This window comes from Acinonyx jubatus, chromosome E2 (genome assembly GCF_027475565.1).
Source record: "Acinonyx jubatus isolate Ajub_Pintada_27869175 chromosome E2, VMU_Ajub_asm_v1.0, whole genome shotgun sequence".
NCBI classification, from domain to species: Eukaryota; Metazoa; Chordata; class Mammalia; order Carnivora; family Felidae; genus Acinonyx; species Acinonyx jubatus.
In genome coordinates, this window is record NC_069396.1 from 52,745,307 (window position 1) to 52,767,721 (window position 22,415).

The window sequence follows — 22,415 nt, forward strand, 5'->3', positions numbered from 1 at the left end:
TTTCTAGGTCCCTGGCCCGCAGGCAGATCCTGCCCCTGCTCCTTTCTCCAGACCAGCCCTTCTCCCCGATGCTGAGGCCACTTCCAGATCCAAGCGCCGGGAGGGTGCTCCTTTCCTCTCCGCCTCCCTGAGTCGGGCCGCAAATGCGTTTGGGATTAAATTTTCATGATGTGGCACAGGCCCTCAAGTGGATTGGGAGGGAGCAGCCGGCGCGGCGGGCGGGCGCCACTGACCCGGTGGCCCGGCAGCCACTGCCCACCGCGGCCTCCCGTTTATCGCCTTGTCCCATTGGGTCCCTGGGGCTCACAGTTTTGCCAGTGTTTGAGAACCCCCCGCATCCCTGGTAAGGGGTGGTGGTTTGGGGGCCGGGACCTCAGGATCTGAGGGAGGAGGGGCCGGAGACCCGGACTCCCGGGTCTGTGGGAGGAGTAGCCCGCGGAGCCGTCCACCAGCGCCACCCTGTGGCGGCAGAATCCCCGGCCCGGGTGCGGAGGCGGCGGCCGCGGCTCCGGGCCAGGTGTGAAGGTGGAGCAGATGGTGAAGAGGAGGGAGTGGGAGGGGGGCCCCGGCCGCTGCCAAATCCCGGGCCTGCGCCGGAACCGTCACCATGGAGACCGAAGAAGGCGGAAAGGACCCAGCTCCACACTTTTTGGGGGACCTGGAAAAGAGTTCTTCGGCCTCCCACGGAGGGTCCCCGTGCTAACTACAAGTCCCAGCGGTGGCTGGACCTCACCGTGCGCTTCAGAAGAGCCGCGCTCCCCGAGGGCCGCTGGGAGTTGTAGTTTTGAGAGAGACAACAGCCTGAGGCTGCGAGGCGCCCTCTGGTGGACGCCGGAGCCCACGCTCGCTCCTTCAGGTCCAACAGACCCTACCCGAGATCATCCCCGCTACCTTTTCACCTTCTCACCATCTGCTCCTTGCCACCCGACCTCACTGACTCCATTCCAACCGCACTGGTCTCGCCGTTCTTCCAACGTTTACCACTGAGGCTCCTCCGTTTACCTATCCTCTTAGGACTCACTATGGAAGGAGAGAGTTAGCATTCGTTCATGAACTCCTTTTTTGAGTTCCTGCTCATTGTAAAGCGTTACCGCACCACAGGGGCGGAGCTACAACCAGGTAACACTGGTTCCAGACACCGCCACTGCCACAGGAGGATTCTAACTCAGCCAGGGGAGACCAGAGACAGCTGGAAGTTGGCAAAGCTTCCCAGAGAAAGTTCACTGAAAGGGACGACTTTGGGAGTGTCCGCGGTACAGGAAACGGTGCTTGCCGAGTTGGAAAGTGGGACACAGTTTTGTGTGATTGTGACATGAAGCACTGTTCCAGGACGAGACGCAGGGGAGGCTGGAGATGATGGCATGCATCGGATCACCAATGGACTTGGGCAAGGCCCCCTGGGAGGGCAAGACAATTAGAAATTCCCTGGGTTTGGGCGCCTGGGTGGCTCAGCTGGTTGAGCATCTGACTTCAGCTCAGGTCATGATCTCGCAATTCGTGAATTCGAGACCCGCGACGGGCTCTGTGCTGACAGCTCGGAGCCTGGAGCCTGCTTGGGATTCTGTGTCTCCCTCTCTCTCTGTCCCTCCCCCACTCACGCTGTCTCTTTCTCTCTCTCCCTCAAAAATAATAAACATCAAACAATTTTTAATTTAAAATTTAAAAAAATTCTGGTTTTATTGACGAGGCACACTAAGGGGGGGGCGGGTACAGCAGAAACTAAAGAGAGGCTGCAAAACACAGGACACCATTCACTGTGCTGGGACTGAGTGACTGTGCTCAGGACACCATTCACTGTGCTGGGACTGAGTGACTGTGCTCAGGACACCATTCACTGTGCTGGGACTGAGTGACAGGAAGGACAGGGAGAAAATGAAGCATAAAGGGGACCACACCACACATGGCCTGGAGTGCTGTGCTGCAGGGGGCTCTGGGACCGTGTGCAACACGACAGGAGAGACTGGTGGCCAGGGAGGGGCTCTGGTGGGGAGAGGCTGAGGCCTCAGCGGGGACAGTGACTTCTCTGTGACTCCAGGACACGGTCCAATGTCCCTTTTCCCTCCCGCTCCCCGTGCATTCCTAGCCAGACACAGAACAAAGGCAAACATCTTTTATTTCCGTTTTAGAGAAGCCACCAGCCTCTTCTCTCCACTTAGAAGCACAGAAAGAAAGCAGGTCAAGAAGACACCGACAGGAGGGGCATGGCCACCATCAATTGCTGAGGAGAGACGGGAAACAGATTAAGGATTCAGGACCAGGAGCCCAGGCCTCCCCAGCGTCCCCGCTCCCCCTGCACACCTCCCTCTACCTCCCCAGGTACCTTTCTCTTCCTATGGAAGGCTGCTTTGCTCTCCTCAGAGTTGATCCGCAGGGGGATATAGGCATCCAGATGGTACAGCTGCTGGGGGCCCCCCAACACTACCCGGTTCTCCCCAATCTCCAGCGACAGCCCCAGAGCTCCATCCTGGGAATATTGATGGAGTGAGCCCACCCTTCCGTTCCCAGCAATAGGCCAATAATAATATGGACCAGGAACAAAAGCCTTGTGTGTTGCTGTTGTTGTTTTAATGTCTATTTATTTTTGAGACAGAGACAGCACGCGAGCAGGGTAAGGGCAGAAAAAGGAGGAGACACAGAATCCAAAGCAGGCTCCAGGCTCAGCGCTGTCTGCATATGCCCAGCTCACTCTCCCTCGGAGACCCCAACCCTTCCAGACCTCATTCTCCCACTCTGGTCAGAGGTACACTCACCAGTTTGGGGAGGTCAATTTCAGCCAAGAGGAGGTCAGGGGCTTCCAGCCAAAGGTTCAGGTGAGGCTTCTCAGGGCTGCGAAAGACCAAGACCCAAAACTGAGGAGAGTCCACTAGGCCTCTGCCAAGGCTATTCTTTCCCTTTCTCCCTCCTACAAACCCTGCTGCCTCTGGGAGCCTTCTCAGTGGCCATCCTGCTTCCCCCCCCCCCCTGGGTTCCCAGGGCCCCAGGACACCGCCTCCTATGGGGAGGAAGGATTGAGGGAGGGATTCCAAAAATTACTGGGGAGACATGAGAGAGACAGAACCCAGCGAAGGCCCACCCTTCCTCAGGTCTCAGGGAGTCGGGAGTGTACAGGTTTCCCAGCTCCTGGATCCGAGGACGTTGTTGGGAGCGGATATTTTGCTGGGAGATGGAGCCCAGGAAAGGTCGGTTCTTCAACATGCGCCACTCTGTGAGTAGGAAGCTCAGGGTCAAAGGTGGCTCAAGCGCGGGTTCCCTTGGCTTTCCTAGCGGTCCCCACGCAGCAAGAGCCTCAGGGGAAAGTCTCCGCCCCTCCCAGGATGCCAGGGATCTGGCCACACCCCCGAGCTTGGCTTCAGGAACTCTGCCCACTTTAGCCCCGCCCTTCTAGGAGTATGTGGGGGCGGGATCTGTCGCCAGAGGTGCTCCTGGCTCCGCCCTCTGGCTCGCCAGACCCCGCCCCTTATCTGGCTCCTAGGCCAGTCCCATCTCCACCCCCACCCCCACCTTGGGAAGCCTCACCTCCCTGTAACCCGCCTTCTCCCTGTAACCCGCAGCCCAGGGACCAAAACAATCCCTGCCCACACCAGCACCACCTTTTCCAAGGGCTGTCCCCGAGCTGCTCTGGCTCCCCGAGTCCCCGCTAGTGCAGGCCACGCCCTTCACCTGGATTCAGCTGAAGACTGTATTTGTCCTCAAGGCCCTCCCTGGCGATGGTGACCACGAGCTCCCGCAAGAAATCGCTGTTCTAGAAGTGAGAGAGGGAGATTTGCCGGAGGGCTCGGGATGGAGGGAGAGGCCCCAGCCCAGGCCTCACCCGCAGCCCCGCCCCCAACCTGCATCCTCCGGTAGAAGTCGCTGTTCACCGCTACGTCGTAGGCGGTACAACCCTGGCCTTCTGTGGGGAGAGAAAGGGGGTGAGACCCCCAGCCCTCGGTAGGAACCCCACCGCCCAGATAACGACGAGGCAAAAACGATAAAGGACAGCGGCCACACGAACCAGAAAGACCCAGAGACAACTAGAAAGTGAGGGCTCTTGCCAGTCATACCAGCCTCCTCTCTACTGTTCTGGTCCTTTCCCACCACATCCCAGCAATGACCCTGCCCCTTCCCTGCTCACAGCCCTCCCATGGCTCCCCAGCGCCCCAGACGAAGGTTTGTGTCCTTCAGTCTGGCGCTGGAGGCCCTGTGTGGTCAGCTCCTCCCACCTGAAGAGAAGCTCACTTCTCTGTTGGGGACCTCGTCCTTTTAAATTTCTTCCAATCTCTTTCAATTACTGACCAATCCAATTCAACCATTCTCTCCAGCCTCTGGACTCCTCGGTCCCCTCTGCCTAGAACCCTCTTCTGTGTCTTGGCCTGACACACTCCTTCGGTTCCTTTGCATCTTATATCTGCCACCTCCTCCAGGAAGCCTTCCTTGACTCCTCAGTTCGGGTAAAGAGCCCACCCCCCTCCAACTCCAGAGCAGCAAAGATCACACCATAATGAAATCGCATCTGTCTTCTCTGCCCTCACCTAAGACTAGGAGTCTCTCAAGGGCAAGTTCTGGGTTGGATCAGTCCCTACTCCCCAGGGCACTGCCCAAAGCTTGGTCCCAGGAGGCTTCAGGGGACATACGTTAATTGAAAAAGCAAGCACATAGACACAGAAACCCAACAGAGACACGTGAGACAAGGCAGAGAGACAGAGACAGGGGAGAAGAGTGAAGATTATGTCACAAGGAAAAGGGGGCCAGATTTCTAGGGGGAAAGGGGGGAGGGGGATCTTGGGCCCTGGATCTCGGATCCTAGGGAAGAAAGGACCCAGGGAGCTAGCTTCCTGGGTCCCCCGAGGGCACTGACTTGCGTCCAGTTCTGCATGAGGCTCTCCCAGGCTCATGGGGATGCGAAACCCGGCTTGGTCTTCCTCCAGCATTTGAAGCAGCTCGTCCTCAGTCACATCAGCCGGAGGAGGGATGGAAGGAGAGTGACAGATGTTGATGAAAACCTTCCCTTCGGAGGAGTTGGTCTTTATGCAGAAACCTGGTGGAAATGGGTTTGTCCTGATGTCTGCCTCTGTGTGCGTCTCTGTCCTTCCCTTGATCTGTCCCTGCTTTGAGTCTCAGTCCTCTGCTTTCTGGGCCTGCTCCCCTCCCCATTCCTGGGATCTCTGACTCTCCTTCTATCTTTGAGTCTGTCCCCCAGTCACTCCTGTCCTCCTCCTTCTCTCTTTAGCTCTTGGTCCCTCCCCCTCTCCCTGCCAAAGACCTCTATACTCCATTATTCTGCCTCCTCTGTCTCTGTCCCCTGCCCCCAGTCTCTGTCCACCTCTCTCTGAGACTCAATCCCTCTCTCTCTGGCTTTCTGCCTTTCTTACCAGGTTGAGGTTGGATCTGTGTGGATTCTGGGAAGCTTGTCTGGGCTTGCTGGAGCTCCTTGGAGGCCTGTGTGAAGGAAAACACCCTCCAGTCACGGTGTCTATGCTATCAGACCCTCATTTGTTCTTCAAAAGTTTATGGAGAAATTTTGTACATGTGAGATATGAGCAGAATAAGACATACTATGTCCCTCTCCTCCTTTGAGGACCCCTATGAACAATCCCAACCCCATCTGCATTTCTTCCAGATCCTAGCAAACTTGGAGCTAACCAACTACAATCCCACGTAGTGCCTTCTGGGAATGTAGTCCCATCTCAGAGCACCCGCGGGCGTACACACATATACACAACACACACACACACACATCCCCAGAATACCCAGGGACCCAGGACCCGGAGGCCGGTCAGTCCGCACCTGCCGCAGTAGCTCCTCGAAACGCATGGTCTCAGCGCCCATCTTCTCTGCCTCGCTTAGCTCGGGCACCAGCAGCTTCGAGTCCGCCATGGCCCTGGGGAAAAGACCTAGGCGTCCTCAGTAACTCCGACGTGAGCGGGAACCTTCTCCAGGATGCGAATTGTGGAGCCTGCTGCCAGACCCACCCCCGGCTCCTGGTGCCCACTATTCCGTATGAAAGTCTAAGAATCTGTCCTGAAACTGTAATTCCACTCAGACCAGATACGGCTGTCAAATCTGTTTGGAGCCAATATTTCCATATGCTCTCTACGTCCTACGTGCTATGTAAATGACAGCCACGCTTCTAGTCACTGTGTAACCAAGGACTTCGGCCGACCACGCTTCCGTCTGCCTCAAAAGCTCATTCACCAATCCTGCAACCTCATTACGTTCCGACCAATCATAATCTAAGGATTAAGCCCCGCCTCTCACCTCAACCAATCAAAACTAAATCCTGAACCTAGGTTCTAAATGCCACACTTCCTGTGCCGATTAAAGCCGTATTTCTCCTTCCCAACAACATCTAGCCAAACTACGGGGCAGTCCAGACTGGCACACTTTCAAAACCTTCATTTCAGTGTCCATCGTAAAAGATTCCCTTCTGATCTATGAACTATCGCTTCGTCCCAGAGCTAGATTCGATTCTCTAGTAAATACACTTCGGACTAAATATACTTCCTGTCCTCAGTATAAAAAGGGTGGCGGGAAGAACCACACGGTCATTCTTCTAAATCTGGAGCACCGCTAACTACCGGCCAGGCGCCCACATCTCGGTTCCCCGCCGCCCCCACTTTGAGGACTGCGCATGCTCCAAACTACCCTTCCCAGCTTGGAGGGCATGGGCGGGGCCACCGGGTCTAAGGTGGGGTTACGCTCTATCTCCTGTAGCCCCGCCCTTTGGGCTGGAGGGGGCGGTGTCGCCCTTCGACCTCAAGGTTCCTCTGGGCAGAGCGCCCCGCACTCCTTCGTGGAAAGCGGTCCGGGCGAGTGATGGCTGCGACGCACGCACAGCGCAGCACCCGAGAGATCTTCACCACGCTGGAGTACGGACCCGTGCCTGAGAGCCACGCATGCGCATTGGTGAGGGCCTGCCGTTCAGCGCTGCCCATTCCCGCCCCCTCCCCCCCAACCAGGCATCCAGGTCCAGTTTAGCGCGCGGACTCCCGTGATCCACCGCGGCAGCTCAGCAGCTCCGCCCTTCTCGGTTCCCGTGATTCTCGCCACCCCTTGGGACCCACCCTAGAAGGGCATTCCCTTAAGCCTTTGCGGTTGCTTCTTCTTAAGCCTGGATCCTCTTCCGTTGTTTGGTAGTAGCTCTCCTGCTCCCTGGTACCTACTTGGGATGGCGTTTCCCCGATTCCTTCGAGGTCTCGGATTCCCCGGAGGCTCCCGTGATTCTTCCAGCCCCCTCAGAACTTCCCGAGATCCCCCGGGACTCGAAATTCCTGTGGGGCTCCCTTGATCTTCCAAGGACCCTCAGAAGCCCCATAGACTTCCCCAGAACATCCTGTAGCTCCCATGATCCTGAGTTCCCCGCCCCCCCTCCTTCCCATGGAGTCCCGGGATTCCTCAAGGCCCCCACCAATACTTGAGGGTCTCCTAGGATCTTGTGAACTCAGAACTCCAGAATACATCAGAACTAAACTGTAATTAACCTACACCCCCCAGAATATCCCCATGGGGCTCCCATGACCCCCTCACCCATCTCAGAATACCCCCCATGGGGCTCCCGTGATTCTTCAGGGCCTCTTCAAATCCTCATGAGACTTCTGTGATCCCTCAGGGTCCCCCAGAACCTCTTGTGGTTCTTACGGAGAAGTAGGGTGGCTCGAATATCCTGTAATTACCTAGCCCCCTCAGAATTCCCTCACTGGGGCTCTGGTGATCGCACAGGGTCTTCTAGCACCCAGGAATGAGAAGCTTGGGCTTCTCTTCAAGGAGAGAAGAGGAGTCTAGAACCGTGGTCCAAGTGGAAGAAGATGAGGTCAGAGCCAGGAGCCCGCTGTGAAAATGGATAAGGTGGATAGGAGGGGATGAGGCAGGGGAACCGTTTGAGGAGTTGAGAGGGCAAGGGCAATGCCTGGGGTCCAGCTGTGTCTCCATCCCTCCACCACCACCACCAGGGAGGAACCCAGGAGGACTAGAGTTGCAAGGAAAGACCCTGAGCGTGATTATCGCATGGTGAAAGTGTGAGGGACCCGGGGACAGCCTTGAGTTATGTGCAGGAGTCTGATGTTACTTGGGCTTGAGCCTTTCAGGACTGGAGACGGGGACCTGGGAGTCACCACCGTAAGACCATTGGACGGTGGGAGTGATGATCTGGGACAGAGCACACAGAATTCCCACACTTGAAGGTGGGCTTGAGATGGACTATACTGAAATAGCAATAATGTAGAAATAGCGTATATTTACTGGGTGCTTTCTATGCGCCAGCCTCTGTGCTCAGTGTGATCTCCTTTAATCCCCAGAACAGCTGTGGGAGGGGATGGTTGTCATCCTTTTAGTGATAGCACACGGAGGCTTCAGGGGGTAAGTAATTTGCCCACGGCCAACACGGTTTAAAATAGGTAAAGCTGAGATTTGAACCTGAACCCGCGGATTCACGGTTCCCCCACAGCCTCCCAAGCAAAGGTCTCAACCTTACAACATGTGGGCCCGATTCATCCAACAAATTGTTTTCTTTGGCCCGAACTTTATTTTTGAAAATGTGAATTCGTGGTCAACTAATTCCATGGAAACATCCCAGGATTCCAGCTTCTTTTGAAAATAAAATCCCAAAATTTGGCAATGTTTGGCTCACATTCCCTGACAAAAATCATCTGGATCCAATAGTGACTGTCTTTTTTAGGCAAGTTGTGAGTTCCCAGTCTCCACCAGGCCCTCTTCTCACACTAGCGTGACCTGCCAGGACCCCGTAGACATTCTTTTAGGGTTTTGTTTTTCTTTGGGAGGGGGGGATTTGCAAACTTCCACAGAGAACTTGATACTATGAATTGCTATTTACTTCAGCTTCAGGAATCGTCAACATTTGGGCCAGAGCTGTATTCTTTGGTTTTCTCTTTTTTTCTGGAATGATTTAAATCCCAGATGTCATGTTATCTTCCCATAAATATTTGAATCCTCTTTTCTAACTGATAAGAACTCACTTGATAACATAACCCACCTGGCCATTTTTCACACTTCACACTAGCAGCCAATTCTTTAATTTTTTGAATATTTTTAAGCAGGCTCCACGCTCAACGTGGGGCTGGAACTCACAACCCTGAGACCACGAGTCACACATTCTACTGAGTGAGCCAGCCAGGCGTGCCCCTAGGGGTCATTCTTTAATATCATCCAATGTCAGGGTGCCTGGGGGGCTCAGTCTGTTAAGCGTCTGACTCTTGATTTCGGCTCAGGTCATGATCTCACCGTTCGTGTTCCAGCCCCATACGAAGAGCCAGTTGGCAGGGTAAGAGAAAGATTAGGAGAATGGGGCATTTGGGATGCTAAGAGAAGAGAGAGAACATCTGTGGAAGGAAAAAATGGGAAGCGTGACTCGGATTTAGCGAGGATTTTGGGGGGGGACAGGAGCAGGGAGAGAAATCTGAAGCAGACGTGGAGGGAGAGATTAAGAGCAAGTCTTACGCAGTGCTGCTCTCAGCATGTCACGTGCATTGATCCATTTCATCCTCGCCACAACCCTGTGAAGTAGGGAGGGGCTGGGATTATCCCCATCTTTCAGATGACCTTGCGGGGACCAGAGTGTGATAACACCCTGGCTAAGGTTGCACCGCTCAGTCCCAGAACCGGGTTTCGAATCCACACACTGCTGCCCCGTTGGCAATGCCTACGTGCCGCGCCTGGGGCTCAGCCCAAGAAGCTGCACCTGTGGGGCCTGTGTCTTCACTGGGGGTCCACACTGCTCCTCTAAGTGGCGGCCGCCGAGGGGGGAGGGAATGCCATCACACGGTTGGGTGCAGGGACTACCCGGCTTAGAAACCCCACCTTCCAAAAAGAACCCGATGGTGCCTAATACAGTGTCATGGGCGTTGCTTCCAGAGTCTTGTACGCCCCAAGGTATATGCCCCATCACAGGAATGCAGAGGACTCTGGGCACCTGGGGGGCTCAGTGGGTTGAGCGTCCGACTTCAGTTCAGGTCACGATCTCCCGGTTCGTGAGTTCGAGCCCTACCCTCAGGCTCACTGCTGTCAGCACAGAGCCCGCTTCAGAGTTCAGATCCTCTGTCCCCCTCTCTGTCTGCTCCTCCCCTGCTCATGCTCTCTCTGTCTCTCAAAAATACATAAACATTAAAAAAAAAAAAAAAAAAAAGAATGCAGACAACTCCAGACAGCCTCAGTGCCCTGGCTTCCCATTGGATATTTAGGGTGTGTCCCCAGTTGTCCCGTTCAGGTGCAGTGGACCATTCAGGGGTCATTGTTGTCTGGTAATACAGCTGAATTGTCTCAGGTTCCCTGAGTATTAGAAAAGTTCACCTGAGGTCACTTCTGCATGGAGGAGAACAGATTGTTTTGTTTTGTTTCGCTTCATTTTGTTTTGTTTGCTTTTTAATGCTTATTTTTGAGAGAGAGAGACGGGGAGAGAGAGAGGGACACAGAAGCCAAAGCAGGCTCCAGGCTCTGAGCCGTCAGCACGGAGCCCGACGTGGGTCTCAAACCCAGGGACTCAAGATCACGACCCGAGCTGAAATTAGACGCTCAGCCAACTGAGCCACCCAGTCGCCCCAGGAGAATGGGTTTTATGAAGCCGCATGTCAAAGTCAGTAGGACAGCCCTCACGTGTGGCTGGTGAGAACGTAAAATGGCACAACCACCATGGCAAACAGTTTGGTGGTCCGTCAAGAGGTTACCCAGAGAGTTGCCGTATGACCCAGCCATTCCGCTCCTGGGTACATTTGCCTAAAAGAAGTGAAGGCGGGTGTTCAGACAAAATCAGGTACGGGAAGCTGCCTCAGCGGCACTGTGCGCAGTAACCAGAAGGCTGAAACAAACGGAATGTGTCAAGTGATAATGAACAGAGACAAAACGTAGCCTCTCCAGACAATGGAATGTCCTACAGCCACAAAAAGGAATGATTGATACGTGCTACAACTTGGATGAGCTCCAGAAACACCATGTTGGGGGCGCCTGGGTGGCTCAGTCGGTTAAGCATCCAACTTCGGCTCAGGTCATGATCTCATAGTTTATCAGTTCGAGCCCTGCATTGGGCTCTGTGCTGACAGCTCAGAGCCTGCTTCAGATCCTCGGGCTTTCTCTCTCTCTGCCCCTCCCCAGGCTGCGCTTTCTCTCTCTCTCTCTCTCTCTCTCTCTCTCTCAGAAATAAGTAATCAGTAAAAAAGAAATTTAAAAAGCAAACCACCATCTTGGGTGAAAGAAGCCAGCCAAAGAGGCCGCGTGTTGTGGGGTCCCGATTCACGTGGAATATCCAGAGAAGGCAAATCTGCAGAAACAGGAAGCAGATTAGCAGTTAGGGGCTAGGGGCATGAGGAAGAGAGAGTGACTGCCTGATGGGTGCCGAGTTTCGTTTTGGGGGGGATGAGAATGTTCTGAAACTAGGTCGTGATGGTTGCACGACATTGTGAACGTACCACATGCCGCTGAATTGTACGCCTTGAAATGGTTAACATGGTGGGTTTTATGTTCCATGTTGTTTTTGTTTTTTTTTTAATGTTTATCTATTTTTGAGAGGTGGGGGTGGGGGAGACAGAACCCAAAGCAGACTTCTTGCATCAGCGCAGAGCACGATGCTCGGCTCAAAGTCACGAACCGTGAGATCGTGACTCGGGTCGAAGCCGGACACTCAACCGACTGAGCCCACCCAGGCGCTCCATTTGGTACATGTATCTTTTGTTTATGTGCATTTTCCTGCCACACCGGCAAAGAATTGGCAGGTGGGGCGAAGGGGTGCAAGTGTCCCCCTCCCAGAGGACCCTAGGTAGGGACTGAACTCCCCTAGCTGCCTCTCAGACGTTGTCCTAAACTGTCTTTGCCTCCCCCAGGCCTGGCTGGACACCCAAGACCGGCACTTGGGTCACTATGTAAATGGAAAGTGGCTAAAGCCGGAACACAGGAATTCAGTACCTTGCCGGGATCCTATCACAGGTATGAAGTGTCCCCCGGTTGTTCGGGGAGGGAGAGGCAGGCATCCATATCCCCAGCCGTATCTACCAACAACACCCCATTCTCTTTGCTCAGGGCCCTGAAGGCAGGAAGTAGCCAGTGTGGGGAGAAGCCCAAGATTTCTGGCTCTTCCTGTTAAAGTCATCCAAATAATAGCTCCCAGTGCCTGTGGATGCTTTTTGAAGTCAGTGTCTACCAACATCCCTTCCTTGATTAATATATTTATATATCTTTAGCGTTTTATTTATTGTCGAGAGAGCGAGCGAGCGAGCGTGCGAGCAGGGGAGGGGCAGAGGGAGAGGGGGACAGAGGATCTGAATCGGGCTCTGCACGGACAGCGGCGAGCCCGATGCGGGGCTCCGACCCACAAACCGTGAGATCGTGACCTGAGCTGAAGTCGGATGCTCAACTGGCTGAGCCACCCAGGCGCCCCTACAACCAAAATATTTCTAATAATAGGGTGGGGCTGGGGAGCAGCTCTACTGCCTGGGGGGGCACATCTGGGGTCCCTCCATTCATCTCCCCAGGAGAGAACTTGGCCAGTTGCCCCCAGGCACAGGCTGAGGATGTGGCGGCAGCCGTGGAGGCAGCAAGGACTGCGTGGGAGAACTGGAGCGGACTCCCTGGAGCCTCTCGGGCCCAGTACCTGACCAGGTGATGCGGTTGAGGTGTGGACCTTGGGAGGTGGGGGACAAGATGAGACCAGTCACTCCTGTAAAAGTGAATGAGACAGTTGGGGCAGGCACTGCTGGTTCATGAGGGAGGAAGGGGCTGGGGACCAGGACTCCTGTGTCTCACCCATGGGCTCCCAGCCTGCCAGCGCCTCAAGCAACCACTTGAGACTCTGGGAACAAAAACTCTATTTCCCGATGTCTCGATGTCTCGCGGAATTGATTGCGTAGCTAAGGCTCACATTCCCAGCATGCTTTGAGCCTGTAGCAGCTAAAGCATCCATCCACCAGGACTAGTAATGACAAAGCTCTGTCTCCCAGAATAGCCTCGGGCCTCATCGAGGCCCCATTTTCCTGGCAGATCATTGGGGCTGCTGGAGCCTCAGCACCACCCGTTTTCCATCATACTCTTGGAGCAATTAGAGACCAACATTCCATTTTCTAAAATGCAATTGAGATTAAAGGTTGAATTTCCAATTTCTCAGCACCTTCGGGGGTTGCGGGCGGCCGAGGTGCAAAAGGCACCCTCGGGGCTTGTGTTTCTCGGACTACATTTCCCATAAATCTTTGGTGCTCTTCACCTCTGGTAAATGGTGGAGGCGATCATGGGGATTGTAGTCCAGGTATGTAGGGGGTGTTCCAGGACTCTGACTGAGAGGCAATGGGAAATGACTCTCCCCCTGGCTTTCTCTACAGGCTGGCCAAGATGATCCAGAAGCACCAGCGGCTACTTTGGACCCTGGAGTCCCTGGTGACCGGGCGAGCCGTTCAAGAGGTTCGAGACAGGGATATCCCACTGGCCCAGCAGCTACTCCAATGCCATGCAGTCCAGGCATACACCCAGGAGGAGACGCTGGCAGGCTGGGAGCCCATGGGTGAGACGCAGGAGTCCTGGTCCCCAGCCCCTTCCTCCCTCGTGAACCAGCAGTGCCTGCCCCGATTGTCTCATTCACTTTTACAGGAGTGATTGGTCTCATCTTGTCACCCACGTTCTCCTTCCTTGAGATGATGTGGAGGATTTGCCCTGCCTTGGCTGTGGGTAATTGATGGGCCGGGTCTGAGAAGGATGGTGCTGATGGGGCCTGGACTCCTGGGTCTGAGGGAGGAAGGGGCTGGGAGGCCTTGACCCCTGGGTCTGAGGGAGGAGGGGCTGGGGGGCCTTGACTCCTGGGTCTGAGGGAGGAGGGGGCTGGGAATCGTGGGTCTGAGGGAAGAGGGGTGTGGGGACCTTATCCCCTGGGTCAGAGGGAGGAGGGATCTGGGTGCTTTGACCCCTGGGTCTGATGGAGGAGGGGGCTGGGGAGCCTTGACCCCTGGGTCTGATGGAGGAGGGGGCTGGGACTCATGGGTCTAAGGGAAGATGCGTGTGGGGGCCTTGACCCCTGGGTCTGATGGAGTAGGGGGCTGGGGGTCCGGACTCCTGGGTCTGAGGGAGGAGGGGGCTGGGACTCGTGGGTCTGAGGGAAGAGGGGTATGGGGGCCTTGACCCCTGGGTCTGAGGGAGGAGGGGGCTGGGGGACCTGACCCCTGGGTCTGAGGGAGGAGGGGGCTGGGGGTCCGGACTCCTGGGTCTGAGGGAGGAGGGGGCTGGGACTCGTGGATCTGAGGGAGGAAGGGCCGGGAGCTCAGACTCCAGGATCTTTGCGCTGCCCACCTTTCCCAGGGTGCACTGTGGTGGTGCTGGTGCCCCCAGGCTCTCCAACACCCCTCCTCCTGGCCCAGCTGGCAGGGGAACTAGGCTCCTTCCCAGGAATCCTCAACGTGATCAACGGCCCTGCCTCCCTGGGCCCCATCCTGGCCTCCCAGCCTGGAGTCCAGAAGGTGACCTTCTGTGGAGCCGTTGAGGTATCTTCGGGATCGGGAGGGGGACGGGACGTGGCGCGGAGGCCCAAAGTCCCCTCAGCTGAATCCCACGGGGGCCCTGCAGGAAGGACGTGTCCTTCGGCGGACCCTGGCGGGTCAGGGTGCTGAGCTGGGCCTGGCACTGGGGGCCGAGTCGCTGCTGGTGCTGACGGAGGCAGCGGACGTGGACTCGGCTGTGGAGGGCGTCGTGGATGCAGCCTGGTCCGACCGCAGCGCGGTGAGGCCCGTGCACTCGTGTGCCCCCAAGTCCTGGGGATTGTGCGTGTCCGTCTCCAGACCTCAGGGCCTCATGTCTCCACTGATTATAATTTTCAGTTCCTTGTGCCTCAGATTCTGTCTCCGCACCATGGCGCGTGTGGGGCTCCCGCACGTCGGATTTCTGCCTTTCCACATGCCGGCTCTCCAGTTTTTGCAGAGGGCTCGCGTCTCTTGTTCTTTAAGATTCTCTTCACTTTTCTAAGTATCCGTGTCCCTACTTTTCCAATCTCTGTCTTCACTCTGAATCACCAACTTCTGTAACTTCACTTCCTGCCCGGGTTTGGGGCCTCAGTGAGTCTCTAGGGTCCCCAGCCACCCCCCCCTTGACCCTCCTCTGATCTGTGTATGTACATCCCCAAGTCTCCACCCTCTGTGGGGGCCCATCCCCTCAACGTGAGCCCCGACCTTGCCTGCCCTGACATCCCTTTTCCTCACAGGGGGGACTCCGGCTCCTCATCCAGGAGTCCGTATGGGACGAGACGATGAGGCGGCTTCAGGAGCGCATGGCACGGCTTCGGGGCGGTCGAGGGTTGGACGGCGCTGTGGACATGGGGGCTCGAGGAGCTGCCGCACATGACCTGGCCCAGCGCTACGTGCGCGAGGCCCAGAGTCAGGGCGCACAGGTGAGCAAGGCGTACAGACCCCCGGCGCCAGGGGAGGAGGGACCTGGAAACCCAACTCCTGGGTCTGAGGGAGGAGGGGCTGGGGGCCGAGACTCTGAATCTGAGGGAGGAGGGGGTGGGGACCAAGACTCTGGGTCTGAGGGAAGAGGGGCTAGAGGCCTAGTCTCCCAGGTCTGAGGGAGGAGGGGCTGGGGTCCCAGACTCTGAGTCTGAGGGAGGAGGGGGCTGAGGGTTCCTGACTCCTGGGTCTGAGGGAGGAGGGGCTGGGGGTCTGGACTCCTGGGTCTGAGGGAGGAGGGGGCTGGGGGCCCAGACTCTGGGTCTGAGGGAGGAGGGACTGGGGGCCTAGTCTCCCAGGTCTGAGGGAGGAGGAGCTGGGGGTGTACCTTAGATCTTTCCTTTCCCCTCAGGTGTTCCAGGCTGGCGATGTTCCCTCAGTCAGCCCATTCTTCCCCCCAACTTTGGTCTCTGACCTGCCCCCAGCCTCCCCATGTACCCAGGCAGAGGTGAGCCCTTCAGGGCCCCGGAAATCCTTTTCCATCCACCCGTCTGCAGCCACACATGGGCAGCAACACTACACCTGCAGAGGCCCCCGGAGTGACCATTTGGTCCGGGTCTGGGGGCTGCTGAATGGGTGGGGTGTTGGGGGGGGGGGAGCTGGCCGGGCCACCTGAACTCTGTCGTCACCCCTTCCAGGTGCCCTGGCCTGTGGTCGTGGCCTCCCCATACCGCACAGCTAAGGAGGCACTGGCCATGGCCAACGGGACGCCCCGAGGAGGCAGTGCCAGTGTGTGGAGCGAGAGACTAGGGCAGGCCTTGGAGCTGGGCTATGGGTCAGTCGGCGCCTGCTGGGGCACAAAGGCAGTCTGTTGGGCGGGGGGAGGGAGAGGCTCAAGCTTCTGCTCTTTCTCTCAGTCTTGAGGTCTCCATTCCACTCTCTGTGGGTCTCTGGGTCTCTCTCCACCCTGCCCCTCCGACCATTTACCCCCTGCAACCTTCTGTTCTTGCTGATGTCCTCCTCTCCCCGGACAGGCTCCGGGTGGGCACAGTCTGGATCAACGCCCACGGCCTTAGACACCCCGAAGTGCCCACAGGTGGCTGCAAGGAGAGTGGGTCTTCCTGGCACGGGGGCCCAGACGTGAGTTCCCTCCTCCTGCCCCCCATCAGCACCCCCTTCAACCACCCAGTGCCCACCTTGCGTCCTTTTGACACTCTGCCCCTCTCACAGGGTCTGTATGAGTATCTGCGGCCCTCCGGGACCCCTGCCCGGCTGCCTTCCCTTTCTGAGAATCTGAACTATGACACCTTTGGCCTTGCTGTCCCCCTGACCCTACCATCTGGGCCTGAAATAGGACCCAGGTGAGCTGCAACTCCCAGAATCTCTGGGGTACGGCAGGCGGCAAGAAGGGAAGTTGTAGCAGGCTGCCCAGGGACTGGAGGAGGGGTTCATTAGAGCCATCTTGAGGGGGGTCCCTGAGTCCTGCCCAGAATTGCATTCTCAGTCTGTGGCTTCACACCCACCCCCCTCACCCCTGCCTGAAGGGAGTCTCAGTTCTGCTAAATGAAGGAGTGCCCTCCCAGAGGCTCAGTGGGTGGGGCCTGGGGTCCGAGTAGACCTGGCCCCAGGACCCACCCCCACGCCTCACCCTGCTCCAGCCCAGCGGCCCCCTATGGGCTCTTCATCGGGGGCCGTTTCCAAGCTCCTGGGGCCCGGAGCTCCAGATGCATCCAGGATTCGAAAGGCAATCTCCATGCCTACGTGGCTGAGGGCGGAGCCAAGGATATCCGAGGTGCCGTGGAGGCCGCTCACCAGGCTGCCCCTGGGTAAGGGGAACTCCGTGGGAAAACCCAGAGGTTGTGGGGCATTTCAGAGGGTAGCCTGAGACCCCCCCCCCCCCGCCCTCCAAGGGCTGTGAGATCTGGGGTCTGGGTCCTGAGGGCTGAGCTCCCAAAGCTGACAGGATATGGGTCACACCCCTCCCCATGCAGATGGGCCGGGGGGTCTGGAGCCCCGCAGTAGGGGCTCTGGACAGAGCTGGGGCACCTGGAAAGAACCAGGAGCAGGAAGCCGCCCCGTAACGTGCACTGCCCTCCCCCAGCTGGGTGAGCCAGCCACCAGGAGCCCGGGCGTCCCTGCTGTGGGCCCTGGCATCTGCGCTGGAGCGCCGGGAGTCTGCCCTCGCCTCGGCGCTGGAGAGGCACGGAGTGGAGCTCAAGACCGCCAAGGTGGAGGTGGAGCTTAGCGCGAAGCGGCTGCGGGCGTGGGGGGCCCGCGCCCAGGCCCAAGGCCACCTCTTGCAGGTGAGAGGGTTCTGGGGACCAGCAGACGGGCGGGCGGTCTGCAGTAGAGGTTAGAGCAAGGACTTTGGAGTGAGCCCAGCCACACAGCATCCCAGCTGCACGCGATCACCAGCAAGTGGCCTCCCCTCTCCGCACCTCGATTTCCTCATCTGTGTAATGGGCATATGGTCTGCATCACAGTGTAGCACCTCAGATTGTTGTTAGTGACCCATTTCTGGACCGTAAAATCAGTTTAGTGGTTGCAGTATGATTTTTTTCCTACTCTTTTTTTGTTTTAATGTTTATTTGTTTTTGAGAGAGAGGGAGTGCACACGAGCAAGGTAGGGGCGAAGAGAGAGAGAGAGAGACGGAGGGAGACAGAGGATCCAAAGCTGGCTTTGCGCTGACAGCACAGAGTCGGACGCGGGGCTCGAACCCACAAACTGCAAGACCATGACCTGAGCCAAAGTCGGACGCTTAACCGCCTGAGCCGCCCAGGCGCCCCTCTACTCTTTTCTTTTTTCTTTTTTCTTTTCTTTTCTTTTCTTTTCTTTTCTTTTCTTTTCTTTTCTTTTCTTTTCTTTTCTTTTCTTTTCAGAAAGAGAACGCAGGGGAGAGGGGCAGAGAGAGAGAGAGAGTCCCAAGCGGGCTTCATGCTCAGCATGGAGCCCGACACAGGGCTCGATCCCCCATCCCTGGGATCATGACCTGAACTGAAATCAAGAGTCAGACGCTCAACTGACTGAGCCACTCAGCTTTTTTTTTTTTTTTTTTTTAAACAGAATAGAACAGGAAATATAGAATGTCTTACACAGAGTGTTGCTTCGTGTGACTTTGGTTTTGTTTATATACATGACAGGCAACCAAATACAGGGTTGATATGAAACATACAGTGAGTCTGTGAAGAAAGGTTGAGGAGGGGTGCCTGGGTGGCTTTGTTGGTTGAGCATCCGACAGCGGCTCAGGTCAAGATCTCACAGTTGGTGAGTTCGAGCCCTGCATCAGACTCGCTGCTGTCAGTGCAAAGCCCACTTCGGATCCTCTGTTCCCCTCTCTCTGTCCTTCCCCCACTCTCGCTCGCTCATGCCCTCTCTCCCAAAAATAAATAAAACATTAAAAAAAATTTTTTTAATAAAAAAAGAAAGAAAGCGTGAGGATTCAGTGAGTCAGGCAATGGCACCAGAGCACTCAGGGATAGAAATGAGAGATAATTGGGGCGCCTGGGTGGCTCAGTCGGTTAGGCGTCCAACTCTCAGATCATCTCAGGTCATGATCTCACGGTCTGTGAGTTCGAGCTCTGTGTTGGGCTGTGTGCTGACGGCTCGGGGCCTGGAGGCTGCTTTGGATTCTGTGTCTCCTTCTCTCTCTGCTCCTCCCCCACTCACGCTCTGTCTCTCTCTCCTTGAAAAATAAATAAAAACATTAATTTTTTTTATTTAAATAATTAGTTAAATATGTAAAAATAGGGAGCAATCCAAATGTCCCTAGATTGGTTAATAAATAAACTGTGGTAGGTCCCTACAAGGAATCTTACTCAGCATTCAGGAGTGAACATGCTACATGGTGGATGAATCTCAGAATTACTACACTAAGTGAAAGAAGCCAGATTTAAAAAAATAAAATAAATACTACAGACTCTATAATTCCAAATCTAGAAAATTCTAGAAAGTACAAATTATAGGGGTGCCTGGGTGGCTCAGTCAGTTAAGCATCTGACTCTTAGTTTCGGCTCAGGTCATAATCTCGCAGTTTCATGAGTTCAAGCCCCATGTCAGGCTCTACACTGGCAGCATGGAACCTGTTTGGGATTGTCTCCCTCTCTCTCTGCCCTTCCCCCACTTGCACTCCCTCAATCTCTCAAAATAAATAAATCAGCTTTAAAAAAAAATACAAACTATGGTGAGAGGAAGTGGTTGAGGACAGAGAGGGTTCAAATGGAGGCAGGAGGGGGGCGCCTGGGTGGCTCAGTCGGTTGAGCGTCAGACTTCGGCTCAGTCGGTTGAGCGTCAGACTTCAGCTCAGGTCACGATCTCGCGGTCCGTGAGTTCAAGCCCCGCGTCGGGCTCTGGGCTGATGGCTCAGAGCCTGGAGCCTGCTTCCGATTCTGTGTCTCCCTCTCTCTCTGCCCCTCCCCCGTTCATGCTCTGTCTCTCTCTGTCTCAAAAATAAATAAAACGTTAAAAAAATTAAAAATTAAAAAAAAAACAAATGGAGGCAGGAGGGAAGGATCACAAAGGGGCACAAGGAGATTTGAAGGGTGAAGTTCATTACCTTGATTATAGTGTCGGTTTTAGGAGTACATATAGATCTCAAAATGTATCAAATTGGGGCACCTGGCTAGCTCAGTCGTTAGAGCATGCAACTCTTGATCTCAGGGTCATGAGTTCAAGCCCACGTTGGGCGTAGAGCTTACTTAAAAAAAAGAAAAAAATTATCAAATTGTACCCTTTAAAATGCATGCAGATTAGTGAATGTCAATTATATTCAATAAAATTTTGTGAGTTTTTTTTAATCACACACACACACACACACACACAGAAACAAAACATGGGCCAGATTCTGAGCCCTCTACACGCATTAACTTGTTTCATTTTAGAAACAAATCTACGAGGTAAGCACTATGAGCCTCATTTGAAAGGTGGGAAACTGAGGCCCAGAGAGGTTAAGTAACTCACCCAAGGTCACACAGCTGGTAAGTGGCAGAGCTGGGACTTCAACCCAGCTGCCTGGCCCAAGTCTGCTCTGAACCGTCACCTGGTTAATTATTGTTGGAGTTGTTACAGAGAAGCAAAGATAGGTAGAGGAGGAAAGGGGCAGACGATGAGGCTCTTCAACCCAGCCTTGACCTCCTGCCTGTCCCTGCAGGTGGCAGAGCTGAGAGGCCCTGTGCTCCGGCTGCGGGAGCCGCTGGGCGTGCTGGCTATCGTGTGCCCTGATGAGTGGCCCCTGCTTGCCTTTGCGTCCCTGCTGGCCGCCGCCCTGGCCCATGGCAACACCGTGGTCTTGGTGCCCAGCGGGGTCTGCCCCATCCCCGCGTTGGAGGTCTGCCAGGTACGGTTGCCCTCCTTCTGCCGCTGCCCCCAGCAGCCCCTGGGGCAGCAGAGGGATGGACGGTGTCCCAAGGCCTGCACTAGCCCCACCCCCTTGTAACCAAGGCAGCCCCAGTCCCCATTGCCCCCGCCCTCCATCCAAGCTTGCACTGCTCATGGACCCCGTGACCATTCTGGCCAGGACCCCGTGAGCCCTCCCCGGAAGCTCACTCCTCACCCAACCTATTGCCTTCGGCGTCTCTGACTCCCTTCCCTCCTGACCCCCTCTCCCATCCCCTAGGATATGGCCACCTTGTTGCCAGCGGGCCTGGTGAATGTGGTGACTGGAGACCGGGACCACCTGACCCGCTGCCTGGCCTTGCACCAGGACGTCCAGGCCCTGTGGTATTTCGGATCTGCCCAGGTACCCTTTGTTTTGCCATCTCTCCAGCGTCCTAAACCTCACCAACGGTCTCCTCCTTTTCTGGAAACCTGGCAGTGCCCCCTTAGAATTCCCGTTGCTAAGGAGGAGAAATTCCTTGGCAACCGGGTCCTGAGATCCCGCCCTCCAGAGTCCCTGTTGCTAAGGGAGAGGATCTCCTTAGCATAGCAACAAGGGCCTGAGATCCTGCCCGGCCCAAAGACCCAATCTCATTGGACAACCCGTTGCTAAGGGACCACACCCTGTATCAGACTCCGAAGCCCACAGTCCACCCTCAAGCCTGAAGGTGACGGAGGGGAACTCCTTGTCATAAGAACCTCAGGCCTCATTCCTTTGAATGTGGGCTGTTAACGGGGAGGAAATTCCCCAGCCGCAAAGGTCAATGTTGTCTCCCTCCACATCTGGTAGGTTTGCCTGCTACAAGCTGAGCATTGTAGCAACAGAGCCTAGGTCAAGGCTTGGGGCCCGTCCGCAAAGGTCAACGTTGTCTCCCTCGTATCTGGAAGGTTTGCCTGCTACAAGCTGAGCATTGTAGCACCAGAGCCTAGGTCAAGCCTTGGGGCCCCTCCGCAGTAATAGTCCTGGTTGCCAAGGAAGCAGCTGCTTGGCAACCAAGCTGGCGGAAGGGCTGATCCCCCTTTTCTGTGTCAGGGCTCCCAGTTTGTGGAGTGGGCCTCAGCAGGAAACCTGAAGCCGGTGTGGGTGAACAGGGGCCGCCCTCGGGCCTGGGATCAGGAAGCCCAGGGAGCAGGCCCAGAGCTGGGGCTGCGGGCAGCACGGACCAAGGCCCTGTGGCTGCCCATGGGCGACTGATGCCTGAGTGCCCCCACACTCCGTCTTGGACAGAGGAGAGATGGACCCCGACAGACACCAGAAGCCTGGAGCCTTCTTTTATCATGGCTCCGATGCCCTCCAGTAAACTCTGACCAACCTTGGCTGTGCCTCTCAGGGGAGGAAGTGGGGGAGTAGCAACTTCTGTTCTGTTTGAGGCCTTTTGAATTCTAAGACTCAGCAGCTGGGTGGGCTGGCTCCAGTATAACCCGGTATTTGTGAGACAGATAAAGGGAACTCTGAAGAGCCCCAGGCAGGCCCTCAGAGCCTCATGTTTCCCCCTTGGTCTTCTCCATCGTGTAGCTCTTCCCCTTTGACTTTCTCTGCCTATGCATTGTTTTAGGACCCATAGCTTGCAGACAAACAATAAAACACAGTGGCTCTCTGGAATACAATAAAAACCCTGGTAAGTTACTTTTCCCAATTCCCTTGGTATAAACGCTCCCACCATGTTCCCGATGACTAAACAACAGGCTAACAGAATTCCTAAATT

The 22,415-nt window shown here is 55.7% G+C and overlaps 2 protein-coding genes across 4 annotated transcripts; one reads left to right on the top strand and one right to left on the bottom strand.

Moving 5' to 3' along the window:
- Positions 1–2,095: 2,095 nt before the first annotated feature.
- Positions 2,096–6,867, bottom strand: PIH1D1 (PIH1 domain containing 1). 2 transcript variants are annotated; one of them, XM_015087160.3, is made up of 10 exons: positions 6,735–6,867; positions 5,767–5,860; positions 5,352–5,418; positions 4,838–5,017; positions 3,831–3,892; positions 3,661–3,742; positions 3,074–3,203; positions 2,751–2,826; positions 2,321–2,464; positions 2,096–2,218 (listed from the first exon to the last, which is right to left on the bottom strand). In XM_015087160.3, exons 2-10 carry the CDS (start codon positions 5,854–5,856, stop codon positions 2,177–2,179), a joined length of 873 nt encoding a protein of 290 aa, XP_014942646.2. In that variant the 5' UTR covers positions 5,857–5,860; positions 6,735–6,867; the 3' UTR covers positions 2,096–2,176. The 2 variants fall into 2 exon arrangements, with proteins under 2 accessions (XP_014942646.2, XP_053066028.1); XM_053210053.1 differs by lacking the exon at positions 6,735–6,867 and adding an exon at positions 6,550–6,633.
- ALDH16A1 (aldehyde dehydrogenase 16 family member A1) lies at positions 6,752–22,026 on the top strand. Of its 2 annotated transcripts, none has more exons than XM_027038097.2 (17): positions 6,752–6,885; positions 11,805–11,907; positions 12,453–12,579; positions 13,293–13,471; positions 13,558–13,635; positions 14,260–14,441; positions 14,524–14,676; positions 15,155–15,340; positions 15,751–15,846; positions 16,037–16,173; positions 16,373–16,478; positions 16,569–16,699; positions 16,997–17,164; positions 17,440–17,641; positions 20,486–20,671; positions 20,951–21,073; positions 21,743–22,026. In XM_027038097.2, exons 1-17 carry the CDS (start codon positions 6,796–6,798, stop codon positions 21,902–21,904), a joined length of 2,409 nt encoding a protein of 802 aa, XP_026893898.1. In that variant the 5' UTR covers positions 6,752–6,795; the 3' UTR covers positions 21,905–22,026. The 2 variants fall into 2 exon arrangements, with proteins under 2 accessions (XP_026893898.1, XP_026893900.1); XM_027038099.2 differs by lacking the exon at positions 6,752–6,885 and adding an exon at positions 11,275–11,433.
- Positions 22,027–22,415: the final 389 nt, after the last annotated feature.

Bases quoted from the DNA above. Each gene is read 5' to 3' on its own strand.
- ALDH16A1 (XM_027038097.2), top strand. From the start codon at position 6,796: ATGGCTGCGACGCACGCACAGCGCAGCACCCGAGAGATCTTCACCACG. The intron at 12,580-13,292 runs GTGATGCGGTTG...CTTTCTCTACAG, and splicing joins CGGGCCCAGTACCTGACCAG to GCTGGCCAAGATGATCCAGA. The intron at 13,472-13,557 runs GTGAGACGCAGG...TCACTTTTACAG, and splicing joins GGCAGGCTGGGAGCCCATGG to GAGTGATTGGTCTCATCTTG.
- PIH1D1 (XM_015087160.3), bottom strand. From the start codon at position 5,856: ATGGCGGACTCGAAGCTGCTGGTGCCCGAGCTAAGCGAGGCAGAGAAG. The intron at 3,204-3,660 runs GTGAAGGGCGTG...TCCTACTCACAG, and splicing joins CAGTCTTCAGCTGAATCCAG to AGTGGCGCATGTTGAAGAAC. The intron at 2,465-2,750 runs GTGAGTGTACCT...CAATATTCCCAG, and splicing joins AAATTGACCTCCCCAAACTG to GATGGAGCTCTGGGGCTGTC.